The 27,971-nt window shown below is 45.4% G+C and overlaps 1 protein-coding gene across 8 annotated transcripts in view; it reads right to left on the bottom strand.

Annotated features, from left to right (window-relative positions):
- KCNAB2 (potassium voltage-gated channel subfamily A regulatory beta subunit 2) overlaps window positions 1-27,971 on the bottom strand; it is a 109,935-nt gene that overhangs the window by 35,398 nt on the left and 46,566 nt on the right. For 6 of the 8 annotated variants that reach the window (XM_019493879.2, XM_059716475.1, XM_059716479.1 and 3 more), the window contains one exon: window positions 888-931. In XM_019493879.2, coding sequence (XP_019349424.1) covers window positions 888-931 — 44 coding nt within the window. Of the gene's footprint in view, window positions 1-887; window positions 932-7,932; window positions 8,160-27,971 lie in introns of those variants that run through there. The other 2 variants (XM_019493876.2, XM_019493877.2) reach the window with 1 other exon arrangement.

Raw genomic sequence — 27,971 nt, 5'->3', positions numbered from 1 at the left:
TAATTACGGGGTGGGGGTTGGTCATCCTACATTTGAGTAAATATGGTAACATCCTGGATTCAGGGAGCCATGTGAATGACTGAACTGCTTGCCCTATCATGAGGGTATAGTAGGAGACAGGTAGCAAAGCCAAGGAAACCTACACTTGTCTTTTCTGATATTCCTGTAAAATGTCCAAGCCGGACAGAAATCCAGCCCCTGATTTTTCAGACATGTTTAATGAGTCACAAAGCAGCATAAGAGGGCTCCAGTATAATTCTAAAAAACGTTTTCTGTTGGACATTACCTGTGTGTCTTGGCCTCTATGACACCAGTGCCTCTGCACAGCAAATTCTCAGTAGTGGAGGCACACAGGGAACATGTATACCTTTCCACTTTTAAACAGCCTGGGCATAAGGGCCTCTTAAGCAGCAGAAACTGAAAAATCTACAAGTTTACAGACCCATCCAAGCCAGTAGCCAGTGCACACCTGTGACCACCAGGTACTTCCATGCAACAAAGGATACAACACATAAATGCGCCTTGGTGGATTTTAGTCTGCTAACCCTGATGGTTTTTGAGACTGTTATCCATGTCAACTCATTGGGGAGCGGTCCCCATTTAGAAATGAACAGTTAGACACAGTTATTCCATAACCACCAGCCAGAGGACAGAGCCTCACTGACTATTCTTTACTCAGCACAGTCAGTAGGGCGTTACCCTGTTTAGAGGTACAACTCTTATTTACATAAGATGCAGCCCCTGCCCACTTCACCCGAGAGGGCTGCACCCACCTGGAGTAACTGAGGGAAAGACGTCACTGTAAAGGAGATAAGTAGGTACTCAGCACGGTACCCAGGGTAGAGCACTATACTGTGGAAGATGTGTCTAAGTACCAAACCACTTACCTAAGCCCAGGCACGACACTCGCAACCCCGACTTGCCAAGGTTTCTGAAAAAGAAAAACACCTTTCAGTAGGAGCTGGAGATGTCAGCAGTGGGGCTGGGCTGGTAGCCTGTTAGTGTCTGTAGCCACAATTTGTTGTCATCCAACCCTGTCCCTTCTACAGGTCCCGATGTAGGAGTGTGATCTACCACCATTATACACAGAAAGACTAGGGATGTTGGTGCCACATGCCTGTGCCCCAGTCACCTCATTTGAGAAGTAGGAGGAAAAGCTCCTGCCTGCATTTTATTTGCAGTTCAGGAGAAGCATTCTCCATGCCAACTCATGGGGAATACATTTACCTTTGGTTCATGCCATGGTGCTATTGTTACAGGGATGTTATGCATGCAGGTAAGTAGGTAGGCATAAACAGACAGGAGGAGAGACCTCTACATTGTTTGAAGAGAGAAGAGAAGGCATTGACAAATTACCCATCCTGGGCACTCATTGTTCTTGGGGGATAATATCCATGATGACTCTTGAATCCTCTTCTTTCAATTTACTCACCCACCTACCCACACAATCCCACACCAGTTTTTGTGGTGCTGCTCTGGATTTTGTATCTCTACCTGGGTGACCCAGCAGTAACCATTTTTATAAGTAAAACACCTACTCAGACATATTGCTGCTTTAGTGTACTTGGTTTTTTTTGGCATTTTGATTTAAGCACATTAAGGACATGTCCCATTGCACCAGCACTTAATTGATATGACACTTAAAATAATCCCTTCTGCTGGCCAGAGAGCAGGTACAACATAGCAATCTGGTATGATTACACTAATCCCTCTTATAGGATAGCACATGTAAGCCAACAAATAATACAGAGTCAAGAACCCACGGGATATCTGTGAGTTGCAAAGGCAGCGCGCTGCCCTGGAAGGAAGATACTGTGAGCAGGGAAAGACACAAGCACATACACTGTGGGTTGAGGAGGTGGGGGTACAAATGCGAACCTGATATGCATGTCCCAAAACTGCCAAAACAAACAGATGGCATAACTGTTTGGAAAGGACACTGTGAATGAGGAAGAACCCTATTCACCTATAAACCTGGATCACAGACCTATAAGGAGCTAAGGTGGTTATACTCAAGCCTAGCAAAAGGCCAATGAAACCAAAGCAAAACCTAGAGGAAGGCAAACATGAAAACATGATAGAAGATGAAAGAGCAGTGCAGAAGAAGGATATAAAAACAAAGTAAAAATGGAAATAAGACAGACTTGAAGAAAGCTATGGCGGAAATGAAAGCCAAACCACAAAGCACCTAAAGGAAAGGCAAAAGGGAGATGGTATTATCCCTTTAAACGTATATTTGTGGCTACAAATATATGGGAAGAGTCTGAGAATCAATTTAGGTGAAAGGTGGACAACACAACAGAGAGCGAGTCTTCCCTGCTTAAGGTGAGATAGGAAAGCAAACAACAATGTCAAACAAAATATTGTTATTTCCTTATTTTTATAATCAAAGCAGGAGAGAAATACAAACAGAAAGGAAAAAAAGGAGAGCAGATGGAGGCTTTTAGACATTCATGTTTTGATAATTTAAGAACAAAATCTACATTTCAGTTTGAAAGTAAAGATTGAGACTGTAATTTTGCTTATGGTACATCCACCAAGAGACACTAAAAGAAAATGAGAAATCACCAAACAGGTGACCAACTTTTTCAGCTTCTGAATTAACGATATACAATACAAAATAAAAATGGGGAAAAGAGTAGTTCAGGAAATCTGTCTATCATAAAACACTCTAGTCCAGAGGAATTTAATTACAGTTCAAAAAGAAAAAGTATAAAATGTGAGGTTCTTTAATGGCAGTTAAAAGTTTGGGGGGAGGAGAGAGGGCAAGAGGATGGAATTTTTAACAGTAAATAAAGCACTAGGTACCAGATTTTAGATACATAATTTACTAATAAAAAATGGATTTATTGAAACTCTGTGCACTGTATTTGTATGATAATTTAAAGCAACAGCAGCCAGTGACTTCATCAAATCTGCTTTATGTGATTAGGTCAGACATATTATGGCAACCGGTTATTTTCTGAAAGCAGTTTTACAACTGCCACGTTTTTTACTTGGACAATGCACACAGAAAATTCAGGTGAAATAGGAACACACGAAAGTAAAAAATTAATAAATGGAAATGAAAATTGTCTGTACTCTCGAGGAAGAGTTGATATCTTTTATTAGACCAACTAGATAGTTTAAACAATTTTTTTTTTAAAACAACAACAACAGCAACAACAACAACAACAAATTCAGATGCCCTTCTTCAGGCAAAGGAGAAGTCAAAGATCGTAAAATTTCTGCCACATAGAAATGAAGCTTCATATGGCACAGAAGACCAGAAGGATGTTAGGTTTCCGACCAGGAGACCCATAACATCCTTCTGCTCTCCTGTGCAATATGAAATTTAATTTTTACCAATCTTTGACTTCTCCTTTGCCTGAGGAAGGGCATTTCAGCCTGAAAGCTAGCAAATAAAAACATTTTTTGCAACTATCTAGTTGGTCTAATAAAAGTAGTCGCCTCCTTCTCAAGAGTTTTGGATGCCTTTGCCTCTAGACTAACATGGTTGCAACCTATAACCCTATGACAAGTACAGAATTTGCAATATAAATTAGGGCTCCAAACCATTATCAGACATTGGACTCCTTCAGTTTTCAGAAGATTTGAAAACATTAATTGAACCTCACAGCGCCAGTTTGAAGATGGAAAACTAATGAGAGTGTAAGCAGCTTGCCAGAGGCAACAGAAGAAACCAATCCTACCACAGTTGGGATTTAGGACACAGGGCTGCCTGGCAGTTGGCTGTGTGCTCAGACCACATACCAGCTCCTCTCAACATCTTTTTCAACTTAGGGGGTTACAACTTTCGGAGACAAAGACTGGCAAAGGCGTTTTCTAGTCATGCAAAACATTAATTGTTTATAAGTTTTTGCCTAGAAACACAGTGCCAACATCAGCTCAGTCTCATGGCTGCTCATATGTGTGGACAGCACTAATAAAAGTCTGTTTCAAGAGCTATTTGTGTGAGCTGTCAGAAGGCTATTGTGCACTTCATACAGTCCCTAAATATCTTACTGCTATTTAATATTGCACATTGCATCCATGTAGCATTCCAGTTCCTGTGATGGTACAGTAGCCTGGGTTAAAGGAACAAAAAGTTAACTCTGCTTTAGCTGTAAGAAAATATACTCAGTGCAGCCCACGGGTACGAGAGGACTTGTCTGTTGTCAAATGGTCCTTCATCCCTACTCTTCCAGAGCACAGCTGAGTCTGAGCTTGTGGGGATCAAGAGAGCTCCAGATAGGGAGGTGCTACTCTTCTCTCTCTTCATTTCAAGCCAGCAACGATGCAGCTGAGCTGATAAAGCGGGATGGTGGCCCAGTGCTGCTCCCCATGCACTTGCATCTCCCAGAAGAAATCTGAGGATGAACTGAATTTAACCCACAACCTTTGTGCTTTGATGGACGCTTTGGCTTTGCCAGTGGTTCAAACTGCCTTAGGTCCAAGGTGTACTCTTTTCTAGGTAAAAATACCCAGCAGATATGGTCTGTGTGTCCAAGATATAGCTGCGGCTAGTTCCCCAAGCTAAAGAAGAGATGGGGAATCCAAACAACAGGCTTTCCTCATGCATTGGCTGCTTTTGAATTTGTATCTAGGAAAACCTCATAATGGAGCATTTAATGAAAGAGTGGGACAGTTTGTTACAGAAAGGAAGCACTCAGCTGAGAGACAGAGCACAGCTGACAGCTCTGTGCAGAATGATTCTGGACCCACAGAAGGCTGGACCAGAGGAACTGATATTCCTTTTCCTTCTTAAAAAATATCCAATTGATTCAGATGATAGAAGTTTGAATAATGACTGACATACAAGCTGCCTGGATTCTTGCTCCTTGGCTCAGACTCTCTTCCTGGCATGTCCACAAGTGTGAAACAAGCACATCTAGGAAGGCTGGTCCACAGTAGGAAGATGGAGGCCTTCACACCTGAAATGGTTAATAAAACCTCTAAATGAAGGGGGCCAGGAAAAGGACAGCCTATATAGCCACAACCCAACAAGTGGGACTGATATGCAGGACCCAAGGGACGTCTGGATAATACAGGAAGCACCAGGGAGGGAACACAAGAGTCTGACTGGAGAATGTGGGGCTGCTCCCTACGTCAGTAACAAGGCACCTTTCTGGATCACTGGTGCCGCCTAGGGATCTGCAGTTCACAACGTGCCAGCTTTTTTCAGGGAGCTGCACATGCTGGAATTTCCTTTATCTGAGGAACTAGCCCACAGCGACGGCTTGTCTCTCAGAGATGGAAAAGAAACCAATGTCTAGGGCTTGGGAACAAAGCAAAGCTACAACACAGTAATGATACTTAATTATTTTGGATTTAGATTACTATTCCTCCTGGGCTGCTATATTGCTCTTATTCAACTTCTAGAAGTTAGAAATTACATTACAGTACACTTATCTGTACATGCAACCAATCTGAAAACAATGTTTTTTCTTTCTCCTCTTTTCTTTTTTTTTTTTTGAAGCAGGCTCAGTCCCAGTACCCCCCATTTCTGCACTGTGTCACGAAGTGGCTTAAGATAGTCCTGGCACCGTAAGAGTCATGACACAGCCAACAATGAGATCAAGGCTCCTGGGATTCATCCACTATACTGCAAGGGAATGGATAACATTTTATGAGCACTTCTCTCAGGAAGCTGACAGGCCATTTTTACTTCCTCAGAAATGGGAACAGAAGGGAGCAGATATCTGCTTATGTTGCTTTAAAATATTAAAAATGTACTGTAGATGGCCAAACTGGAGCCTTTAATATTCTGCTGTATTTTTAAAGCCTTGTTTGCCACTTAGAAGTAGAATATGCATCACTGCTTCTGCTCCACAGGGTTGATGAGGAAATGTCTGCAGGATAGGGAAATTTTTTTGACATACAGACAAGTCTGTTCTGGGTGTCATCCAACATTACTGCTGTTGTACATTCACCTCCTGAGACTTCTCTCCTAAATAAACAGCAATGCAAACTGCAATGTAGGGGGAAATGTGGCTCAATATAGCACCATCTATGCCTTTTGATTCCCAGAACACAAGTGCTCTTGGGGGCAGGGTGCTCACTTCAGGCACAGGGGAAAGGGGATGAAAGCTGCACAAAAAGTGTTAAAGCACCACAAGCAGTACTTGAAAAAAATGTCTTGTGTTTTGGGGATGAATTGGAAGGGGCACTGATTTGCAGAGGGTGCTAAGCACCTGTTCTCTGAACTACTGGACCCCTGAGATGGTTCAGTTTGGGCACCCAAAAATCACATTGCTGCTAGAAATCCTGGCTAAAGTACTGCTGGGCAGTTTACTTCTCTCTCAGCATTTTGACACATTGGCTAATCAGAAGTGGCACTCTCTTTGGGGAGGGGTGGAAGAGAAAATGTGCCACCTCTGCTTGCCAGCACAGTGCACACCAAATTTGTATCCATTATACATGTGTGCTAGCAAATATGTTCACAAACGTGCCTAGCAATGCTTCACCTAATCTTCTGCATTAAGGGAAATTTAGTTTTGTATGTTCCTGGCACTGGAATGACTTAAGTCTTTATGACATACCTAGCCCTTGAAGATGCTTATAAGCCTCCGCTCTATGGCGTACACAATCTTTCCATCCAACAGAGCAAACTATCAGTCATTTCATGAAACTTGTGGCTGGATTCCCTAAGCATATACTGAATGGTTAAAAAAAATTCCTCCATACAGCTCTTTACTTAATGCAAATTTGTAAGAAGTACTGCTGGCTTTCCACTGCAGGGGAGGCACGCTTGGAGTGAGAGCTTCCACCCAACATGTTCACAACTATGACACAGAGACAGAGAAACAGTGCCTCCCCTCACAGGTCAGCCCTGCGCTGCTTGTTTCCGATTCACTCTGCTCAACACCTGGAAGTCGCCTCACAGGCAGCCTGAGAGCCACTGAACCAGACCCCCACCTCACTGGGAAGCGAGAGGACAAGGTGCTGTCCTGCTTTCACAAGTTTTTAGCCAGGACTTATTTGTTCTTTCTGGCTTTGAACCTGCATGTTCTCCAAACAGAGCTTTATCACACTATGAAGAACTAGCACAAAACTTCATGGTCTCAGGAAATATGGTAAACTGAAGTTGCTTGAAAGATAAGATAGGACTGTAGGCAAAAAAAGGCTTATCTAATACCTGGACTACTTCTGGATGATACTTGAACCCACCCACCAGCATGCTGCTCTGACTTGTTTTGCATTCTTAGTCCCATTTTGTCTCCAGTGCTAGTGCCCCCAACATTAGGCAAAGCACAGCCCGTGTTAAATTCCACACCAGGCACACACCTGCTCAGAATTGTTCTGCTAAAACATCTGGAAAGTTTGGCACAATATTCCACCGGCGGGCAAGAATCTGAAGCCCGCATTTGTGTCTTTCTTATTTTTCAGATTTCTCATCCCCACAGTGTTTTTCTCCTCTCTTCCTGCGTTCTCACAGGGGCTTCTAAAGAGACGGAGTCACTAAATGCAAAATGCCATTACAGAACATAGGCAGACGTCTGTTGTCACTAATTCTCAGACATCCCCAGCAGTCGGCAGCTTATACCTAAGCTAACAGGAAACCCAAGTGTCAGGGTTATAGATGCAGGTAAGTAGGATCACATTCAGTTCCAGGTGTAAACTGGGACCAAACCCCTTGCATCCAGGAAGGTGCTGAGGTTGCACATAAGTGTAAATGAGAGCAGAAGATAAGCCATAGAAAGTTGCACCTGCAAACTATAAGACCAAGAGAACTGAGGTAAACCAGGATCCCACCCACAGCATACAGATGCCAGCATTTGTACCACTAAAAAAGTATATACGGAGGAGTCAGGCAACAACACAGCTAGAAACAGCAACACACACATGCACTCTTCCCCCTGCAGCTTGTACATCACATAGGGAAACCTGAAACGCATCTAATCAGGAGGCAGAGTAACTATCTGGGCACCGGGAGCGCATTCTTCTCCATACCTATATTTCATTCCTGGCTGTTTCATGCTGGATTCACTAGATGATGGGGCGTTTTGCACAGATAGCTGCCCCAAGCTCCGGGCCACCATGGCCACTGCTCGGAATTTGCTGCGTGTGCCGAGGCTGGGGCTGCTGGCATTTTGTCTGTTTAGCCGATCTTCTGCACTCCGGCTCTTGATACTGTGTTCAGAGCACACAAAAGAGACCTGCATCGTGCTCTGGCTTTGTGCTGGTTGCAGAAATTCCCTCCCACTTTGTTTCTCAGAAGTGTTTTGCTTCAGAATATGCTGCCAACTCTCCTCAGAAGTATTGCAGGATGTCCAAGGAGGAAATGAACTAGAAAGGTTTTCCCCAGGAACTTGGGAGTTTGCAAAGAAACCAATGCCCAAAGCCAAGCAGGAGGTACAGCCTTTGCAACTGCCACCTGCTCTTCTAGGAGAAAGCCTGCAAGAACACACGACACCAAGCCAGTATTTGCAAGTATGAGAGTTAAAAAGGAGTGTGAGTTGGAGGGTTCCGAACTATTTACTTCCCAGCGTGTGTCCTGACACTGTCCACTGCTCTCCCTTCTCCCATTCTTGGCAGCATTGCTTAGCTCGTCTCTGAAGCAGGTTTACCAAGTTTCCGGGTGAGGGTCAGCCCTGTACCCAACAGTTGCACATCAGTAATTAGGACTGCCACATTTCATTTTTCTGCTGAATTTCAAATTTTATCCTCCTGTAAGTCAAAAAACCACTGCGCTGGTTTCCTGAGGCACAGAGCTACGGTATTCAGATCCAGTGGTGGACAAGAGAAGCGAACTGCCATTGCTCCAGCATTGGAGATGAAAGGATGGAGGAGCCCTCCAACTCTGAAAAGATGCAGTAGCAGGCTCGTCTGACCAGCTCTCTAACCCCTTCTACAGCTGCCGTCCTTCCAGAGAGAGCCAGGAGTTCAGAAGTAGAGGGCAGCGTGACCATGGCACCACTGATCCTGCTCAGTGCCTGGGCTTGACTAAGTCGATTAGGTGACCAGTGAGCTGAGCAGGAAACACTCAGCAATCCATTAATAACACAGGAGGATACACTGCTGCTTCATTCACTGAAGAATAACTACAGAGGCAGCTGTTGGCTTGAGTACGTTGCTTGTCCACAGCACATGCAGTGGGTCCTAATGCGAGGGTCTTACCAGAGTGGATTTCCTTTTCCTTTCATTTTCTGCTCTCTTTTACTCTACCCCTCCCCCCTGCCTCCACATGTTAAGATATTCCAATGAAGGACAACAGTCTATATTTAGACTGTAAACTGGGAAGCATGGACCTCCTTCCCGCATGTCTGTATAGCATCATTTAAATAACGCTCCAATAATGCTGTAAAAAAAGGAGCTGGCTTATTTTTGCTCACATTTTAAATATTTTATGAATTTTGGGAAGTAAACAAACAATGCCACATGAGGTTGAGAAGCATCAATGTAGCTATTTCAAACAAGGGAGTAAACCATTTCATAACTTGGAATCTGCATATTTTGTTTTCAAATAACATGCTTTTTTGAGTGGCTGTCATTTTAAAAGTCATGCCCAATTTTTGCTTTTAGCCTCTCTGGAGGAAGGTGCTGCCGGAGGTGGGGGTTGCAGATGCACTAAACCCTCTTCCCACAGCAGAACAGAGCAGGAAACAGAAGTGCCAGTTTGGGGGACAAGGCTGTAGGGAGCTCTCACATTTCTATCACCATTACAAATAGTGCCAGGTCCCAAGGATTCATTCACCTCCTCTATGTGGCAACCACTGATCCTCCTGGATATGGTGTATGCATGAGGGCCACTAGACCTTCAACGCATATACCTGGACAGGAATTTTTGGAGGCGGGGAGGCTGCACAGACCTTCCATCCTCCCTTTAGGCCACTGAGACAGAATCCCAAGACCAGACTGAGTCCAAATGTTTTGTGCCTCCATGGCTGTAGTTGTATAAGTGTCTGGGAATCGCACCCAGGTCTCCTGTGAGGTAGACAAGGATTCAACCACTGAACCACAGGGGACTCCTCTACCTTATGTACATTTAAGTGGAAAGAGCAAGGTAGCAGTAAGGGAAGAGTTAATCTGTCCTGTTTGCCACATTCTCGTGCATGCATTACAACCTATGCAGTGGTCCAGGAAGACAAAACACTATACCAGTCACCAGGATACACCAGTTATCATACACCACGCTTACACAGCAAACTCCTTGGTAAATGTCCCAGCACATACCCTACCTTTTATGTCTCTTTTGGTAACTCACAGCTGACACCGAAGTGCTTCTGTAAATCATTATTTCTGCCCTGAAAAGGGGTGGGAGGAATGCCTATGGAGCCAGGGTGCCAGGATCACTTCTTTCTTGCATTGCTCAAGTTAAGATCCTCAGAGTTCATGTTTTAACACCACCAGGTATTTCTCTACCTTGGCTCTAGGCCCCATATTGTCTGACACTAAGGTTGTGTGGATGCTGACGCACTCCCTCCTCCCAATTGCCATGCTTGTGCAGGTGCTCTCCCTGCCTCAGGTATGGTGAAAGCAAGGCACAGTGCTCTCCATCTGCAGAGGGTAAATGAGCTGCTGCTCCCACAGCCCTGGGCATCGGACTGCTTGCAGAGCCCAGCAAAGAGGCTGATCCTCTGCAGGACCCTGGCAGCGTGCTGGGCCAGCCGACCTGGCCACTGATGGCGTGATGACATCCTAGCAACTTCTTCACTCTTCATGACAAAATGTTACACCTACCCAGAGCATCTGCGTCCATCTAATTTATCACCATGAACCTGCTAGAAATGGCAAACTGACCATCTTTGGATTTCAGGGAGGAGGACTGTGAGTGGCCAGGTTGGGTTTGGGTATTCAGGAGACCCAGGAAGGATCCAAAAAAATGGGACTCAGTTCATTTGCCCCCTTTTGCACCCATGTGCTAAGAGCCACACAGCATTTGTGGAACATTTCCAAATCAGATCAAACTTGCATATACCATCTCTTGGCCAGAATGATACATTGCTCACCCTTTTTGAATATTTCTGGAGCAGAATGAACTCCCAGGGAAGCAAAAAGAACACTTCAGTTTGTGGCAGTTTCTTTCTTTCACTATAAATTACTCTTCCTTTTTAATGTTAACTGGCACCACTCCATTTTAAATCCTTGCTGATCCCTGCCCTAAAATGCTGAGAAAAATGGACTGTTACACCAGTTCCAACCTCTCAGAGCTTTAAAAAAAATCCAGTGCCAGTTCTTAAGTCATATTTTTGTGATCTGCAGCATAAAGGTGAGGCCTCCCCCCGGACTCCCACATTCAATATTATACCTTCCGTTGCAGAGTTTCTAACACGTGCGCACGCGCGCACATGCACGCAGACACACACACACACACACCCCCCCGTTGGTGTTTGGGTGCCCTTAAAGAATGAAAGTTATATAAATCTGAATTCAGATTAAAGTAAAAAAAAAGTGTAATCCACTGGTGTTTTCTGCTGCTGCCAAGCTCCTTATACTGGCCACCAGAGCCAAAGTAATCCTGCTTAGCGCCCCACAAACACTGATTGCAGTTTCCAATTCTATTGCCACAGATTAGGATGCGCCTGAAGGCAGAGTGGGAAATCCTGCTCTTGCTGGAGCAAATGGCAGTTTTGCCTTGGATTCAAGGGTTTTCACCCAATGCACACAAAGCACCTGTAAACACTATAGGTGCCAATTTGCATACCAAAAACATGTATTTGCACATCAAAAAACTGGTTCTCATAAAAAAGAAAGTGTACCTCCATCCTTTCTGCCTCCAGCTCCTCCAGCCCATCTGTCTGTGCCTGGCAATTGTCATGGCAGAGAGGAGTCTGGGAGATGTGAAGGAGAAGAGTATCCCTGCTGATTAGCTCCAACATTCTGGCGGACTCGTATGAGCAGCCATTTGACAAGCAAAAAATTCTGAATCCCTGGGAGGCACAGTGATTTGGTACTAATCTGCATGCAGTCTTCCTATATTTCGAAAAAACATCCCTGATCCCAGATTAAAGCTCCTTGCAAGGAGGCCTTGGCTAAAACCACCTAGTAAAGGAATTGTAGAACAAATGCAGGTTTTTACTGATGCATTCAGGGGACCAAACTCTTTTCTGGGTTTCAACAGCATAAATCTGGAACAGTGCCACTGTGCCACAGTGTTCACTGTGGTGAACAGTGATGCTGCTGCAAATCCCCAGAATCCTGGGGAAAGTTCTGCTGGATGTACGGGATGCAGACAGAACCTATGCATCCAGCTCTAAAACTTCATCCCTGCTGGCTATAAAAAAATTAGCTGCACCATGGCAGTGATTGCCAGAGGCTGCTCGAGCCATCTCCCTGCTTCTGGGGCTGTTGGACTTTTCAATCCGAATTGCAGATTTCTGCTCTTCTTCTCATTGTTGCCTTGTGAAAGGAACTTGTTCCAAAGTAGGCTGAGTTACCCTGTGACAACAGGCAGGCATGTGTAAAGATCTTTGTTATCCATGACAAACCTTCAGCATCAGAAGCATTTAGCACTACTCTAGTCTAAAGAATGCTCTGTACAAAGTTCTGACCCTTATGCTTATGGCAAACTTTATTTGGGGGCTGAATTCCTGAAATTTCTGTTGGCTGGCATCCAGCACTGTCCATTACCAAAAGGGATCACTCTCAAAGTCAGTCAGTCCCCTTGGCCCCTCTACTCCCCAAAGCCCCTGCAACTTAACTATAAAAGTACTTTCCATCAGTAAATACCGTAGCCTGATCCTTCTTAATATCTTTGACAGTGCACACACAGTCTTCACTTCATCAATAAATAACTCTCACATAAATATTAAATGGGTTACTGTTACTACGTAAATGTTACCTGTTTATTGTCATACAAGAAAACGCAAGGAAACCTTATCTGCAAAGCTTCAGATCCAATGAAAATACAAAAACCTGAAGGCTGATCTTTCCAGGCAGAACCCACAGAGATGGATGCAACAGCTGGCCCATGCAGAGCAGCTTGCTACACTGTGGACCATGAAAGGGATATTTTAACAAATACACAGCCACTGGCCCTGACAGTAGACTGGGTCCAGGAAACGATCTAGAAAGAGAACAGGAGTCTCTGTGACATGTCCAAGGGGGTTAAAATCCCTGTGTAGCCACGGTCTGGTCCAGGCTAAGGATGAGGTCAGTGAGTTTCACAACAGAAGCAGCCTAAAGGGAGAGCAAGAGTAAGAGAGGAATCTAATCTACTTCAAAAATGAGTGCTTAAAGACTTCCCCCTTTGAAGCCAGAGCTTGGAGAGGACTGATCTAGTTGCTGGCACAGGTCTAAGTTGTGCCCTGCTTTTACTTCCACTGTTGGGACAATATGAGACCCTTTGGCGGATACAACTGATCACTCAGTGCCAGAGGTTTTAAAAACATCCCTCTGGGCAAGTGGCCTCTCTCCTGCACTCAAGCCAGTGATCTGTCAGCCTATCAAAGATATAATAATTAACAAACAAAACCCCCTTGCAATATTTATGCTCTTGCTACACCAGGCTCTGGAACAACATGCAAAATTAATGGCGTACCAGCTGTCTCTGAGTGCAGGGATGGCTTCCCAGCTCTGCGCAATCCTCTCTCAGGTTCAGGTTTCTGGGCCGTACTGGTACTTATTTCTCCATGCCAAAAGCAAACCAGAGAAGGCAAATCAGGCACTCAGAGCACCTCCTTTCACAGGCTTGTTAGGATGAGAGAGGCAGGCCTGGGGTCTGCCATGGGCAGACAGCAGTGGAGCTGAGATTCCCAAGGCCTCCTGGAGATTTGCTATCAGGGTGAGGGAAGACAATAAAGAGAGCAGGATGCTGGCAGGGAAGTGGGATGTGTGGAGGCCTGCAGCTGAGGAGAAGGGTTTCCTGAAGTGGGGGGAAGGCCCAGGGCATAATTAGCAAGTATGCAGAAAGAACACACTTCATGGCAAATACAAGGCCTAATAAGAATCTTCCAGGGAGCTGCCACTAAATAAAAGCTCCACTTCTCATCTAGTTTTAGTGGCAATGGGCAACCACTTTAATTAGACCCAGGTGCCAGGTGCAGCTGGTGGAAAGTGAAGGATTGCACTGCCAGTGGCAGGGCACTTGAGGATGCATCATTCAGTCCTGACAAGAGGAACAGCTTCTATACAGGAGTGTGGCTATACATCAAGTATTTGTATGGAATCTGGATGGGGCACTGGGGAGATAAGTCAATGCATCCAAAGAGTTCATTCCATTCCCCAAATCCCCCAGCCAGAAGCTGCTGTGTGCTGGGACTCGTTGAATGCCATAGAAAAACTGGACTGAAAACCCCATTAACAGTTGCCTGGGTTACTCCAGCTCCAGAATCTCATTCTGGCCTTTTGTGGGTCCTAACTGCACCAAGAGCACTAGAAAACCCTTTACTGATCTCAGAGAGCTCTGAAGGATGCCTGAAAGGCTTTGCTACTGTAGAAAGAACAGAGGGAAGTTTCTGAAGCTTGGATCTCAGCACTGCAAAGGATTTTGCTTCATTTCTAGGCAGGAGGAAGAGTCTGGCCACAAGTGGGCTGATGGCATGAATGATAGATGGGTACAAGGGTATCAGATGGCTGTACCATACGTGTTACAGCCTCATTACACCCTATCATGTCCTAGTAAACAAAGTGCTACTGCTCTCAGAAGGACACCTTTGTGCATATAACTGTCCTCAAAGTAGCCCTGGATCAAGCTAAATAAGTCATGATTACATTGCTTCATCCTGCTGGAGAATTCAGTTAACCAAGATGAACCAGTTAAACTGAATTAATGAAAACAGCTCACTCCCTCACAATCGCCCTCCCCTGGCAGGGCAGGAACAGGTGTCCAGGGTTCCTAAGGAAGGAATGCCCACATGCCCATGGCAAGGGGATGCGAGTCCAGCCTACTGTTGTGGAGGAAGGGGGCAGAGCCAGGTCTGTCAACCAGTGGCTGAGTGCCAATAATCCAGTTTATGCAGAGCCTGACAGTCCAAGAGATTCCACTGCAGCAGCTACAGAAATAACTTGATGCAGAGGCCATGCTCTCTTCTTCCTAGGGGCTGGCATATTGTCCCAAACTGTGAGCACTGGGCTGAGGGTGAAGCAGATCTGTACATCTGCATGCTGAGGAAAAAAAGCATGACGGTTCTGACCATGAACTCGTGAAACAAACTCTGCCAAGATCACTGCACAGATGAGCAGTGATGAAGATTTAACAGAACAACATAAAAGGTGTTCCCAATATGCCTCTGGAGTTGGTTGGGATTACAGGGCCATGGAGGGATTGCTGCTTACAAGCTGAAAAGCACGAGCCAGAATTATGTAGCAGTGACTAAACTGTACGCACATGTCCCTTTGCTCTTAGTGCTGATCCTTCTGAAGAGCAACACACTTCTCCCTGGACTATTGCAGGACCTTCACTGGTAGGAGTCTGCCATCTGCTGGGACCTCAGAAGAAATTCCACTATCAGTAAACTGGCAACAGACCTGCCACACATTAAAGGAAGTGGATTCACTGAAGCTACAGGAAACAAGTATGTGGTAGGGTCAGTGTACAGAATGCTACAGACAAGGAGGCAAGCTTACTGTAGCCGTCAGGCCTCTGACAAGGAAGAGAAAGATGAAGGAAGTAATCCACTCTGACCAAAAGAGGGAGGATTCAGTACTCTGCATAAGCGGGAAGGTGCTGGATGAAGCGGCTGCCATGGATGCAATGAGCATGGAGCAACAGCATGAAGACATGTGCCCTGCTCAGAGTCCAGAGGTGGGCAAACTGGCAGACTGCCAACCCCATGACCAGGAAACAGAGCGAGATGGGAGAAAACTGCACTGGGTTTGGACACTGACTACTGATCTCTGTAAAACCAAAGCCCGGGGCAGAAATGAACCAAGAGGCAAGCAGGAATCACTCCTGTTCGGATGAGTGGAATGGTTAGGAGTGGAATGCACACACCCTGGTCCCCAACAGTGGAGTCTGCTTTTGAGGGAACTGAAGTGACAATTTGAGTCCAATTTCCCACTGGTGTATACAGGTAAAGCACTTACTGTTCATATCTATACTACACTTAGCCCTTACTGTGGCAGAGACCAGACACACAAGTTTATTAAATGCCCCCAACCTGATCTCTAGATACTTCAAACTGAACTGAAAGAAAGTTACCCTGCCACACCACTGGGGTAGTGCTTCATCCTTTTGCATTTTAAGCTCCCCTGGGCTGGTCCAAACAGGGGTGTTCCAAACCCTTCTAAAGCACAGCCCTGATGCTTATAACTATATCTAGTTAAAACCAAAGCAGCCATTCCAGTCAACATTTCAATATGATCTATGTCATGGGGGGAGGGGTGGTGGTGGTGCGGAAGGCAGCAAAGAAAATACATCCACACTATATGATGTCCTGGAAAACATTTGCAAAGCCTGAACGCAGATTTCTGCCCTGTACCTGCACAAACTCTGGGCATGGTGAAATGTGAACAAAAGCTGTTGCTTCTCTCATGTCTTTCATGCCCATTCATATCCACCCAGAAGATACAAAGGAGCACCCTTTCTTACCTATATTTCATGCCGGTTGTGTGAGCTGTGCAGTCCTCCAGAGACAGCCCATGCATCCTAAGGAACTCCTCCCTGGTCTTGGCCTGGGCTGCCACTCGGACCTCGCGTAGGCGCTGCAGCTCCACCACATCTGTCTGGCGAACCTGATGCAGGCCCCAGTCTGAGTGGTATCGGCTAACCACACTCTTCAGGCTCTCGCTGTATGTCATGGACAACATTCTGCTGCCTGACTTGGGAATCTGCAGAGTTTTCCAGAGGTTACATTTTGACTGAATCTACCTGAAAGAGCTGTGCAAACCCAGAGGCTCAGGCAGGTGTTGTTCTGTGTGATTCTGACTAACCTGCTTTGGCCCAAACTAAAAAAAACCCGGACTTCTCCTTTCCAGCTCATTCAGCCAACAATAAAACAAGCTTGCGGCACTGGTCAAACAGCACCTATATGTTTGTACCACCAGCCTTTAACACTGAACAGGTGCTATGCTTGAGCGTGCTCCAGCAACTGGAACCTGGTTTTTGGGGAAATCCAGTTCTTGAGGCTAACTCACACTTGAGCAAACCACAGTCACTTACAAGACAAAAAGAACTCTGAGCTATTTTTAAGTGGCAAAACAATTCAGTGAAGCAGAGAAAAAGGCTTCCATGTGAGAACAAGCCACAGAGAGAGTGCAGCATGAACTAAAACAAGAGGGCAAAACATTCAGCTGCAAACCATTCTTGGGTCACAGGATGACGAACTGGTGAAATCACACTAAGCATTCACATGGGATGGGAGCTCATGCTGCTGTCTGTTAGAGCTCTGCTTTTTTAAGAAACCCTCATTGCACTGACTTCTGAATGGTTATAAGGGGGACATTTACCTGCAAGTGGGTTTTATCTGAACAGCTGGGATCTGTCAAAGAGAACTGGGAGGAATGGTTTAATAGAGAGAGAAGATGGCTGGGGGGTTGTTACAAAGAGGATGCAGATCAGATACTCTGTGTCCCTAGGAAACAGTACAAGAAGGCTTAAATGGCAACTAAGGAGAAAGGATTTCCTTAGGTCAGAAATCAGGAAGATCTTTTGTGCTCTGAGAGTTATTTTCCTCCATGTAGCTTAAATGAAGATGAGTCAAGGGGGTTTTCCTCTCCTTATGGGAGGAGATTGCTCAAATGACTCCCGGTATCCCCAACTTCTCTTCTGAGTGCTGCTCGGCAAAAAAAAATTATTTTGCAAACCATGGTCTGACACTGCATGCTGATCCACTGCAGATGGTGTAATTAATGGATGTCCCAGAATAATCTCTGCATTCATAGAAACAGTAGGGATTTATCTATAGAGGCCAGGAAGCTCAGAGAGCCAAGAAAGCCTTTGCCAGAGGTTTTTTGTGGGGGTTGGTTGGTTGGGTTGGTTTTGGGTCTGGTCCTGGAACAATGGAGTTCAGCATGGGCCTATTCACCTTGCTGCCAGAGTGGATTTTGCACCTTAGCTAGCTGTTTTTAAATTCAGCTTGGGAGCATCTACTCCATGCTGGAGTCACTACCATGACTGCATGCTGGCATGTTCATCACATTCCATTTTATCGCATTCATTATGACATTTATTTTTCCTCAGCAGAAAAATGCTGCTCCTGTGAGCCACTGAAACTTCAGCATATACTCCTGTGTCAGTGATGTGAACATCTTCTACCACCAGCTTGTCATATTGATGCTGCACATGTTTACCTGCTCAAAGCTTCTTTTCTGGTAGCAGGACAATTACGTGGATAGTATACAAGATCATTTTCATGAATGCTGGTAGGGCAAGTGGAAATGTATTACAGAGCAAAGTACTCTTGGCATCACAGGGTTTGGGCCACTTCGCACCTCAGAATCTGGCAAGTTGTGATCTTTGGATTTTTAATGGCTGCTCTGAGCATATCATTGATCCCAGGGCTTTTAGAGACTTGCTGGTTTGCAACTCTTCGCCCACACGTGGGTTGTCAACAGTATTTAGTTAAATACATTCTCTAGTCATCAAAGGGGACAAAAGTTGCTCATTTGGGAAGTTTACAGGTTTGTTTGGGCATTTCCATGTTACAGCAAGACACTCCAGGCCAGACCTTCCTTTTGGTGTCAACCAGCATCGTAGAACTGTAGTGCCTGATACTAGAGGAGAATCTCAGCCAAAATATGCATGGGGGCCCCCTGGAAGGCAGAAGAAGTTGATTTTCCTGTTAGCACACATTTCAGTCTCCACACTGATGCTTCAGCCCCCTGGCAGATAAACATCTACCATGAGAGAGGAACAGAGTGACAATGGCTTCCATGCCCTGCCCTAGGATCCTGACACACATGGGCTGTGCTTTTCAGAGGAAAGTGCGCTGTTTATAGAGCAGGCTGCTGCACTCTGTGCATCAAGCCAATACTTTTATCTGCAGTGGTAAACAGGGCACAGAACCATCTCATTGAGTTCCCTTTTGATACAGGCTGCTGAAAATAACCTGCTGACTGTGCTGCAGAGCATGTCTCAGTAAGTGATAGGATGCAAACACCTCCATTGGAAGGAGGTGCTGAGATTGCTCAGGCAGACAGTTGACTGGAACTGAGATGGTTATTTTTTCTGTGGCTTTTTGAACCATCCATTATATTTAGTGTTTCACAAAGTGAAGAGAACTAGGACAAAGATGTCATGTTTGATGCCCATGGCTGAGCACCTGAGGCCAAGATGAAGTAATTCAGTAAGTGCCTTGGTCTTCAAAGCAGCCAGGAACATGCAGCTCCCACAGAAGACAATTCTCAGCACCTCCAAAAATGTGGCCAGGCATAAGCATTTGAAAATGCTAATTCTAGTATTTTCTCAGCTCCTGATATGGGACATTGGACCAACCTTTAGCACTGACACTGCTCTCTGCAATATGCAATATGGAATCTGTAATCTTTGACACATGCTGAATCCTGTAACTGCATTTGTGTTACTCGGCACTTGTGAGCTGGGGCAAAATGGATTTAAGGGCCCTGCAACAGGCACAACAAACTACAAATACCTTTAAACAGTAAAAAGCACGGTTGTCTGGTCAGAGGCCCCCAAAAACAAGACTGTTTCAGGCTGGACATAAGGAAGAATTTCTTTACTGTCCAAGCCCCCAAGGTCTGGAATAGCCTGCCATCGGAGGTGGTTCAAGCACCCACATTGAACGCCTTCAAGAGAAATTTGAATGCTTGTCTTGCTGGGATCCTATGACCCCAGCTGACTTCCTGCCCCTTGGGCAGGGGGCTAGATTTGATGATCTTCCAAGGTCACTTCCAGCTCTAATGTCTATGAAATCTATTAAATAAGTCCACCACTTTGCAGCGATAGTATTGGGGAAAAATCCAGCCTTTTGTTATAGGGTTCAGGACCACCGAGACTTTGTGCTCTTGCTATGCAAACAGAGTCTGTGATTTGGACTAGAAAGTACAATGTTCACCTAGTTGTACTAGTCTCATAAGAAACAGGAGGTGGGTAGGATGAACAACAGCCTTATGATGAAGTCTCACCAGTTCTCACAGGAAACAATCAGCTTGCACTTCCTCTTGCCTGGCTGGTTACTTTGAGGCAGCATCTGTATGTTGACACCTTGGTTGTATGTTCTGCATAGTAATGTAGTTGAGCTCTCCTTTCTCAAGACAAAAATATTATAGAAATAACTACAAACAAAGCTTTTACATTTACTGTGTCTGGTATAAAACCCCAAGCATCAGTGGCATGCTAGATTTTGCGGTATTTCATCTAAAAAATAAAGTGCACAGAAGATGCATCGTTCTCCCATCAAAATGTAACCTCAAAGGAATCAATAGCCATTAGCTTGCAAGAAGCTACTGTAAAAAGCATCGAATAAGTCTTGCAATAAATGTCAATTTATGAAATCTTTTAAAAAGTTTTCCTATTTAGGAAAAGAATGAGGCAAGCAAAATCCATATGACCACACAACAATTTGGGGGCTTTTAAACAGCCGGACACATTTTTTTAATAGATTCATAAAATATTTGAAATTAAAAAAAATAAAAATAAACTGCATCCTCCTGCCTGCATAGGTTCACTCATTCTGACGGACTTCCCAGGGCTTTAGGTGCTTACAACACTTGCATTTGTTCTGCAGCTGATTTGTATCTTCCGAATATAGCAGCTCAATTTTCCCATCATCTTCCATATCAAATCCCAGGATTGGAGCATTCCTTCCTTCACTACAACATCCCAGCTCTCCTACTAACACTTGTGCATGGGGGGTCCATCTCTGTCAAATCTGAGTCCAGGGTTTAGGGATAGGCCCTCTGGAGTGTGAAGAAAAGTATGTAGCAAGGAAAAGGAAGGGACAAGAAAATGACTGGCACTCACAATGGCACTCACAATGGTGCATGCTGATGTGCTAACACTGAAAGCAGCAGAGGACAGCACTTCTGGACTCTCACTAATTGATTTTATGCTACACCCATGATTAACATGTTGTTCTATGAGGTTTTTTCCGGCAGCTCCAGGTATGAGGAATGAAGGAGCAGCAGTGCTGAGCATGGGCAAACAAATAGCAACGCAGGATAAAGGACACCCTTGGTTTTCAAGGCGAATCATTTTTCTTTTGACCAAGCAGCTCCTACAGGGCGCAAGCACATCCTTAGTCACCCATGAATTCTCTTCCTTGCAGTGCCCCATAGTCCCTAAATGCTTCTACTACAAATCAAACAATGAGGAGTCTTGCCAGGAACTAGAACTGCAGTTCAGAAGGGAGGCAAGAAGTTTGGTGCACTCTGCACCCCAGATGCCAGCATCGTTCTTGGCAGCACTTCCTATAGGATCTGTAAGCTGATAATGACCTGCAAATGGGCAATTCTGCACATTATTCTTTTGGCCATATTCAATATCCAGCTGCTGGATATTGTCAGATTCATTGGAGACAACAAAATCAGTGGGAGTCAGATAGGACTGTGCTGGGGGAGCCAAGGGGTAGCTGAATGGATGGCGAAGCCTGGTTATAACATGTCATGTTCTTGTGGCTGTCACAAAAACAGGATGAACAAAAAAGTGCAGAGAAAACAAAACCACTTTAATAGTGAATATGGGATGAAAAAGTGAGCTCTCACTCTGGGTTTATAAGATCTGCAGAGGTCTGAACAAAAAAATGTAATAAAGTAGGAGTTACTGTTTCATCAAAATCACTGCTAATCACTGCTAATCAGAGATAATCCATCAAAAAATAACAGTATTAGACTAAAAAAGTTCAGATACACACCGATGCACAGAGAACTGCCTCTTCCAGACCATAAGCAGCAAATAAACACACTAAAAATCCTTCTCATATTTGGAAGATGTAACAAGTGGATGATAATGTTTAAATAATCTCTCTCAACAAAGCAGCCACCTAAAGTAAGCAGGTCAGCAGTGGACTATTTGAGTGAATTACAGCCAGTTGATCCTCTAAAGAGTAAGCACAGAGCTTGCTTTAGTCCAACAGTTCAAAATTTTCTAGGACTGACTTCTCCAAGACACAAACACACTTTACAAACCCTGAATGCAACTGTATAGCTCAATTAGCTCTTTCAAGATACCAATTTCCCAGAATTCACTCAAATCTATCATAACACCAGGTTTAAAACTAAAAAAAAATGCATAATATTTATGAGCCAGCAGCACTGATTTTAATATACTGTCAATCTACAAACAGAACAAACTTAATCCTGACACGTACCAAGCTCTGTACTGGTTGCTTTTGTAACAGATTTGTTTCTCATTTACCTACAGTTGAAAAACAGATGAACTTAAGTTTTTTCTTCTACCAAAGAAGCAGGCATCTTACTTTGAAATAAATACAAGAGGCTGAAGATTACTTGCTGCTTTAGGAAGGCTCAGATGTATGTGTATACTTCAAAGAGACCAGAGGGACTCTGCAGCTCCTGATCCTACAGCTTCAAGATGAACACAAACTCACCCGCTTTCTTGGAATCCTGCTCATTAAAAAAGAAACTTCTAGCTTATCAGGGCTTTGTGAGATAGTTATAAAGACAGCACAGCTGGGCTTTTTTTTCATTATGGGAGTGTCGGCACTAAGCGTCCAACACAATTGGTGAATAAGGCAAGTCTCTCCAGAGTCAAGATTTTTAGCAGCACTCCATTAGTTCTATTAGGATATTTTCCTCTTAGCAAACAGAAGCTAAATTATTAATGACCTCCTCCTCCTCTAAAAGCCTGTGGATGTGCAGCTGCTTTATGAATACTGGCAACATTTACTTTTTGTAAAGCAGATTTTTGCCAGAACCTATGGAAGGCCCAGTAACAGGTTCCATTTCTAACAAGCTGGGGCTGTAACAAAGGTACACTGCGATAATGCACCAGGAAGTGAACCCAGGGAACTATGCTTGGACTCCTTTGGATTCAACAGATACGCTGGTGTAAAAGCACTGCCAATGATAACATAAGTCCTGACAAGGTGAAAAATTCAAAGCAAAACTCTCCTCCATGATGGTGTTCGAAAACAAAACTAAAAGCAATACTGTTATACACAGGGAGACATAAAATCTCCTATTGTTAATGTGAGCTACAGTTCTGCTGAGACTTTCATTGCAAACCTCTAATGAATGCAATCTGACATCCTGAAAAGGTCTGCTTCATGGTGAAATGTCCCAAGCTGAGTCTCAGCTCAGAGTTGACTTGGTTTGGAAATCTGGAGCCAAATGCATGCATTCTGGTTCAGTTGTGCCCATGTGAGAGTAGAAACCAACCTAATCTCTCATCATACAGTAGAACCATTAAGGCTCTTTGGATGGAACCAACAAACAATTAACATCTGCAAGTTGAGACTTGCTCAGTGATTAGCCTCATAGGTAACCAGCCTCCCAGCCACTCAGTGAAAGAGCAGAGCACCTGGATTCAGCCGGCCCTGGGTGGCACGGAATCCCCAGTAGGCAAAAACTCCAACACTTTGTAACAGGATAGTGGAGAAGCTATAGAAGAGCAACACAGGGATGTTGGTGCGGTGTCTGCTCTGTTCTTTCTGCTGTGGAGCTGAATTCTTTTCTGCCCCAAGCTATGGTAGAAGGGGAAGGATTGGAGCAGGGGGAAAATGAACACAAAAAGCTCAAGACAGCTACTACATTCTAAATGCTTCAAAATCAGGAGGAGGGAAAGCTCGAGTTGGGGGCTAAGCCCTCTGGTCTAAGGTGCGCTCAATATGGAATTTGCTACAGGTTCTGATGGTACTCCGACAACCCTGCCTCTGGCCCCTAGTGGAAGTCGTGGCAGCCTCAGTTCTGCTCCAGTCTACATGTAACTATGACAGAAGAAAGAATGCACCCATCCTGCCAGACGGCCAGCAAAAACACTCTAAGGCCGAAGTAAGCTGAAGACAAAAGAAGAACAACCACAGAACCAGAAGCTGGGTATGGAAAAACCCCAAAGCCCTGAAACAAAGGATGCCAATCCCTATAAAAGAACACTTTGAAAATGCCAAGTTGGGTGAGTCTCTTTCTCTGCTGCTGTTTCATCGGAGCACAGATGCATCTGTTCACCCTGCTCCAGCTGTTATCTTCAAATCTGCTATCTTCAAATCATCATCTACTCAGTAAGCCTGGCTTGGCCACCCTGGGCTGATACTGAGCAACTGTTGCCGGTAACTATATCTGGTGTAAATAAAATGGTTGTTTTGTGTATGTGTATGCCTGTGTGTATTGATGTGTATGATGATTTGTGTGTGTTTGTATGAATAGTGTGTCTGAACCTCTATGCCTAACTCATGTAATCAATAAACGTGACACCTTGCCTTATCTCCCTTTATAAAGTTTCGCTCATGATTTGAGCAGTTGGCAATTTAAGTAACACCATGATGTGCAGGCAACTGAGGACTGCCAGAGATGGGCCACCTTCTTCTGCGAGAATATACTTCTTACCCCAGCTGGGAATGGGGCTGTGTCGACCCATCCATGTTGAGCCCACGCCCCCAGGAAGTCTTCCACACAAAGGGAACCACAGTCAGCTATGCTTTCCATTTTGTTAGCCTCCTGGCATAGGACAGTAGGGCCAGAGTGTGGTCACGAACTGGCCTGTCAATCTCTACGGAGGCCTCACCATGCTGTCAAAATAACCTTAAAACACTGGGCCCGATTCTATCCAATAATGATCAGCAGGGAGCTAGGTTTTCCACTTCCCAAGGAAAAATGGAGAAAAATGCAGATTTCCCCTTTTACTGGAGGAAAACGCAGATTTCTCATTTTAACAGAGAAACCCACAGATTTTGCAGTTTTACAAAGAGCTCTCTGCAGGCTGGCAGAGTTCCAGTCGGCGCTGCAGGGAACAGCAGGGCCGCATGGGGATCTCCTTCCTGCTGCGAGCTCTGCGCTGCTCTGGACACATCTCTTGTCCTGGTGGCAGCAGCAGGGGCAGTGGCATGGGGTTGCACCCCTCTGCTGCTGTGTGGGCAGGGGACGTGTCACCAGGGCAGCATGGAGCTCACAGAGGCAAGGAGATTCCTGTGCGGCCCTACTGTTCCCTCCAGCCAGGTTGTACCCGCTGGGCTGTGAAGGACCCAGGAGAGGGCAGTAGGATGGGCCCAAGCCCGTAGCAGGCAGCCCATGCCTGCCCCCGCCCCATGCACAGATCTGGGGGGCAAGGGTCCTCCCTGCCCCCACAGGAGTGAGTGCAGTAGCAGGGAGCCAGCCCCCCAGCCTGAGCTCGCAGCAGGCAGGCAGCATGGAGGGGAGCCAGACTCTGCTCTGTTGCAGCAGCTGCTACCTCTTGCTGGGGCGGGGGGCTGTGGACCTAGGTCCCTGGCCCTGTAGCCCTGAAGCATGGCTGTGTTTGCCTACTGGGATGTGCAAGCATGATCTTGTGATGTGCGTTGAGGCAGGGTCAGGCCCCAAGACAGCGGACATCATGTGCAACAAATGGAAGACTGGAAGGGACTAGACTAGAAAGACTAGAAAGTTTCTCTCTTTCAAGCATTAACAATGCATAGCTGTGGACTCAAACAAATCATCTGAATGATTCACTAGGACTTCTTCCACACCTAGAACTTTCCAGATTACCATAAACCAGCTGCTGACAGCTCAAGGTAATAAAGACATATCTACAAAAAACTATATGCATTATTTGTGCAGCACTGATGAGTAATGCTTTCACTTCAATTAGCCAGTTATTTCTGTGCATGTTACTGCATAGTGCCTATAGCCCTGATTGATTACCACCTTTATATTATAAATACATGCAGAGAAAAACGTCATCTGTTAGCAGTTCAAAAAAAGAAGCAGTGCAAAAAACTGTTCACAAATGTGCACACCATGTCTCTCTCAGGTTTTCACCTCATCTCTCTCTCTCTCACCCTACCACACTTTCATTCTGTTCCATTCACACAGCAAGACATACGTACAATGAGCTGCGAACAAAATTTTTACCCATTGAAAAATAAAAGGAAGGGCTCCCATTCCTGAGCATGTACTGAAAGCAGCCTGGGACTCTGATCACCAGAAGCTCTGTTTGGAAAAGCCCTGGGGTCCACAGTTTGTTGTTAGCACCAACCACTGGCAGCATTAGCAACTGTTTCTTATAGATTCATAGATGTTAGGGTCGGAAGGGACCTCAATAGATCATCGAGTCTGACCCCCTGCATAAGCAGGAAAGAGTGCTGGGTCTAGATGACCCCAGCTAGATACTCATCTAACCTCCTCTTGAAGACCCCCAGGGTAGGGGAGAGCACCACCTCCCTTGGGAGCCCGTTCCAGACCTTGGCCACTTGAACTGTGAAGAAGTTCTTCCTAATGTCCAATCTAAATCTGCTCTCTGCTAGCTTGTGGCCATTGTTTCTTGTAACCCCCGGGGGCGCCTTGGTGAATAAATACTCACCAATTCCCTTCTGTGCCCCCGTGATGAACTTAAAGGCAGCCACAAGGTCGCCTCTCAACCTTCTCTTGTGGAGGCTGAAAAGGTCCAGTTTCTCTAGTCTCTCCTCGTAGGGCTTGGTCTGCAGGCCCTTGACCATATGAGTTGCCCTTCTCTGGACCCTCTCCAGGTTATCCGCATCCTTCTTGAAGTGCGGTGCCCAGAATTGCACGCAGTACTCCAACTGCGGTCTGACCAGCGCCCGATAGAGGGGAAGTATCACCTCCTTGGACCTATTCGTCATGCATCTGCTGATGCACGATAAAGTGCCATTGGCTTTTCTGATGGCTTCGTCACACTGCCAGCTCATGTTCATCTTGGAGTCCACTAGGACTCCAAGATCCCTTTCCACCTCTGTGCCACCCAGCAGGTCATTCCCTAGGCTGTAGGTGTGCTGGACATTTTTCCTCCCTAGGTGCAGCACTTTGCATTTCTCCTTGTTGAACTGCATCCTGTTGTTTTCTGCCCATTTGTCCAACCTATCCAGGTCTGCCTGCAGCTGTTCCCTGCCCTCCGGCGTGTCCACTTCTCCCCATAGCTTTGTGTCATCTGCAAACTTGGACAGAGTACATTTGACTCCCTCGTCCAAGTCACTGATGAAGACATTAAAGAGTATCGGTCCAAGGACCGAGCCCTGCGGGACCCCACTGCCCACACCCTTCCAGGTCGAGACTGACCCATCCACCACGACTCTCTGGGTGCGACCCTCTAGCCAATTCGCCACCCACCGGACTGTGTAGTCATCCACATCACAGCCTCTTAACTTGTTCACCAGTATGGGGTGGGATACCGTATCGAAGGCCTTCCTGAAGTCTAAGTATACGTATAAGTCTAAGTTTCTTGTATGCCCTCAGCACAGACTGGGGCAAGGGGAAGTGGTTTCTTAATTTTAGACATTAAAAGGCTGAAAAAAAATGCTACCATTTTTTTGATGCAAGCGGATGACATTTCTCTTAATGCACACACTAGATGAATGGGGGCTGGCCAGGATCCCAGAGGGACTCTAGGGAAAAACTAATAGGTCTGGTCTGAGCCTACACACACACTGCTGATATACAGCAGTTCCCACTCTGACAAATACAGATGAGGTGCTATGCAGTCAGAAGCTGGCAGAAGTGACACCAACATGCTCTTGTATTTTGTGTATCTGGATGCCATGACAAAGAATGTTGCTGTGATCTTGGTCCACATGCAGCAGGCTCACAGAATGGCAGAAAGCCATGCTGTAGCAAACCTGGAAGAAACATTGGGAGGTGGATCCCAGGCTTTCCTGAACTGTTGATTCAACGCAAACCTACATTTCCAGGGGACTAGAGGGAAAGATAGGAATGAAGCCATTTGGGCATAGGGACTTTTCCCTGGCTAGCTCTGACCTGAAATCTCAGCAAAGTGAAGACAGAGGGTGCAGACGGATGTGACAATTTTTGCCCAATCTGGCCCCAGAAAGTGGTGTACAGCCATGACCAAACATAAGTGTACAGCTGCAGACCACTTTAAAAGAGCCCTATCCCATGACAATCTGAACCCTCATTGCATGAGGGTTCAGATGAAGGTGCTCCAACATGGAGCACCTTCATTAATTTCTGTCTGTGCATGCTGAGAGCAGGTCTTGGCTGACACAGCCCAGCTCTGGTCCCCGTGCTATTTTCAGAATGGGGAGGAA

The sequence above is a fragment of the Alligator mississippiensis genome, chromosome 13, assembly GCF_030867095.1.
Source record: "Alligator mississippiensis isolate rAllMis1 chromosome 13, rAllMis1, whole genome shotgun sequence".
NCBI classification, from domain to species: Eukaryota; Metazoa; Chordata; order Crocodylia; family Alligatoridae; genus Alligator; species Alligator mississippiensis.
The sequence above is the reverse complement of the archived record's forward strand: the minus strand, read 5'-3'. Positions and strand labels throughout refer to the sequence as shown.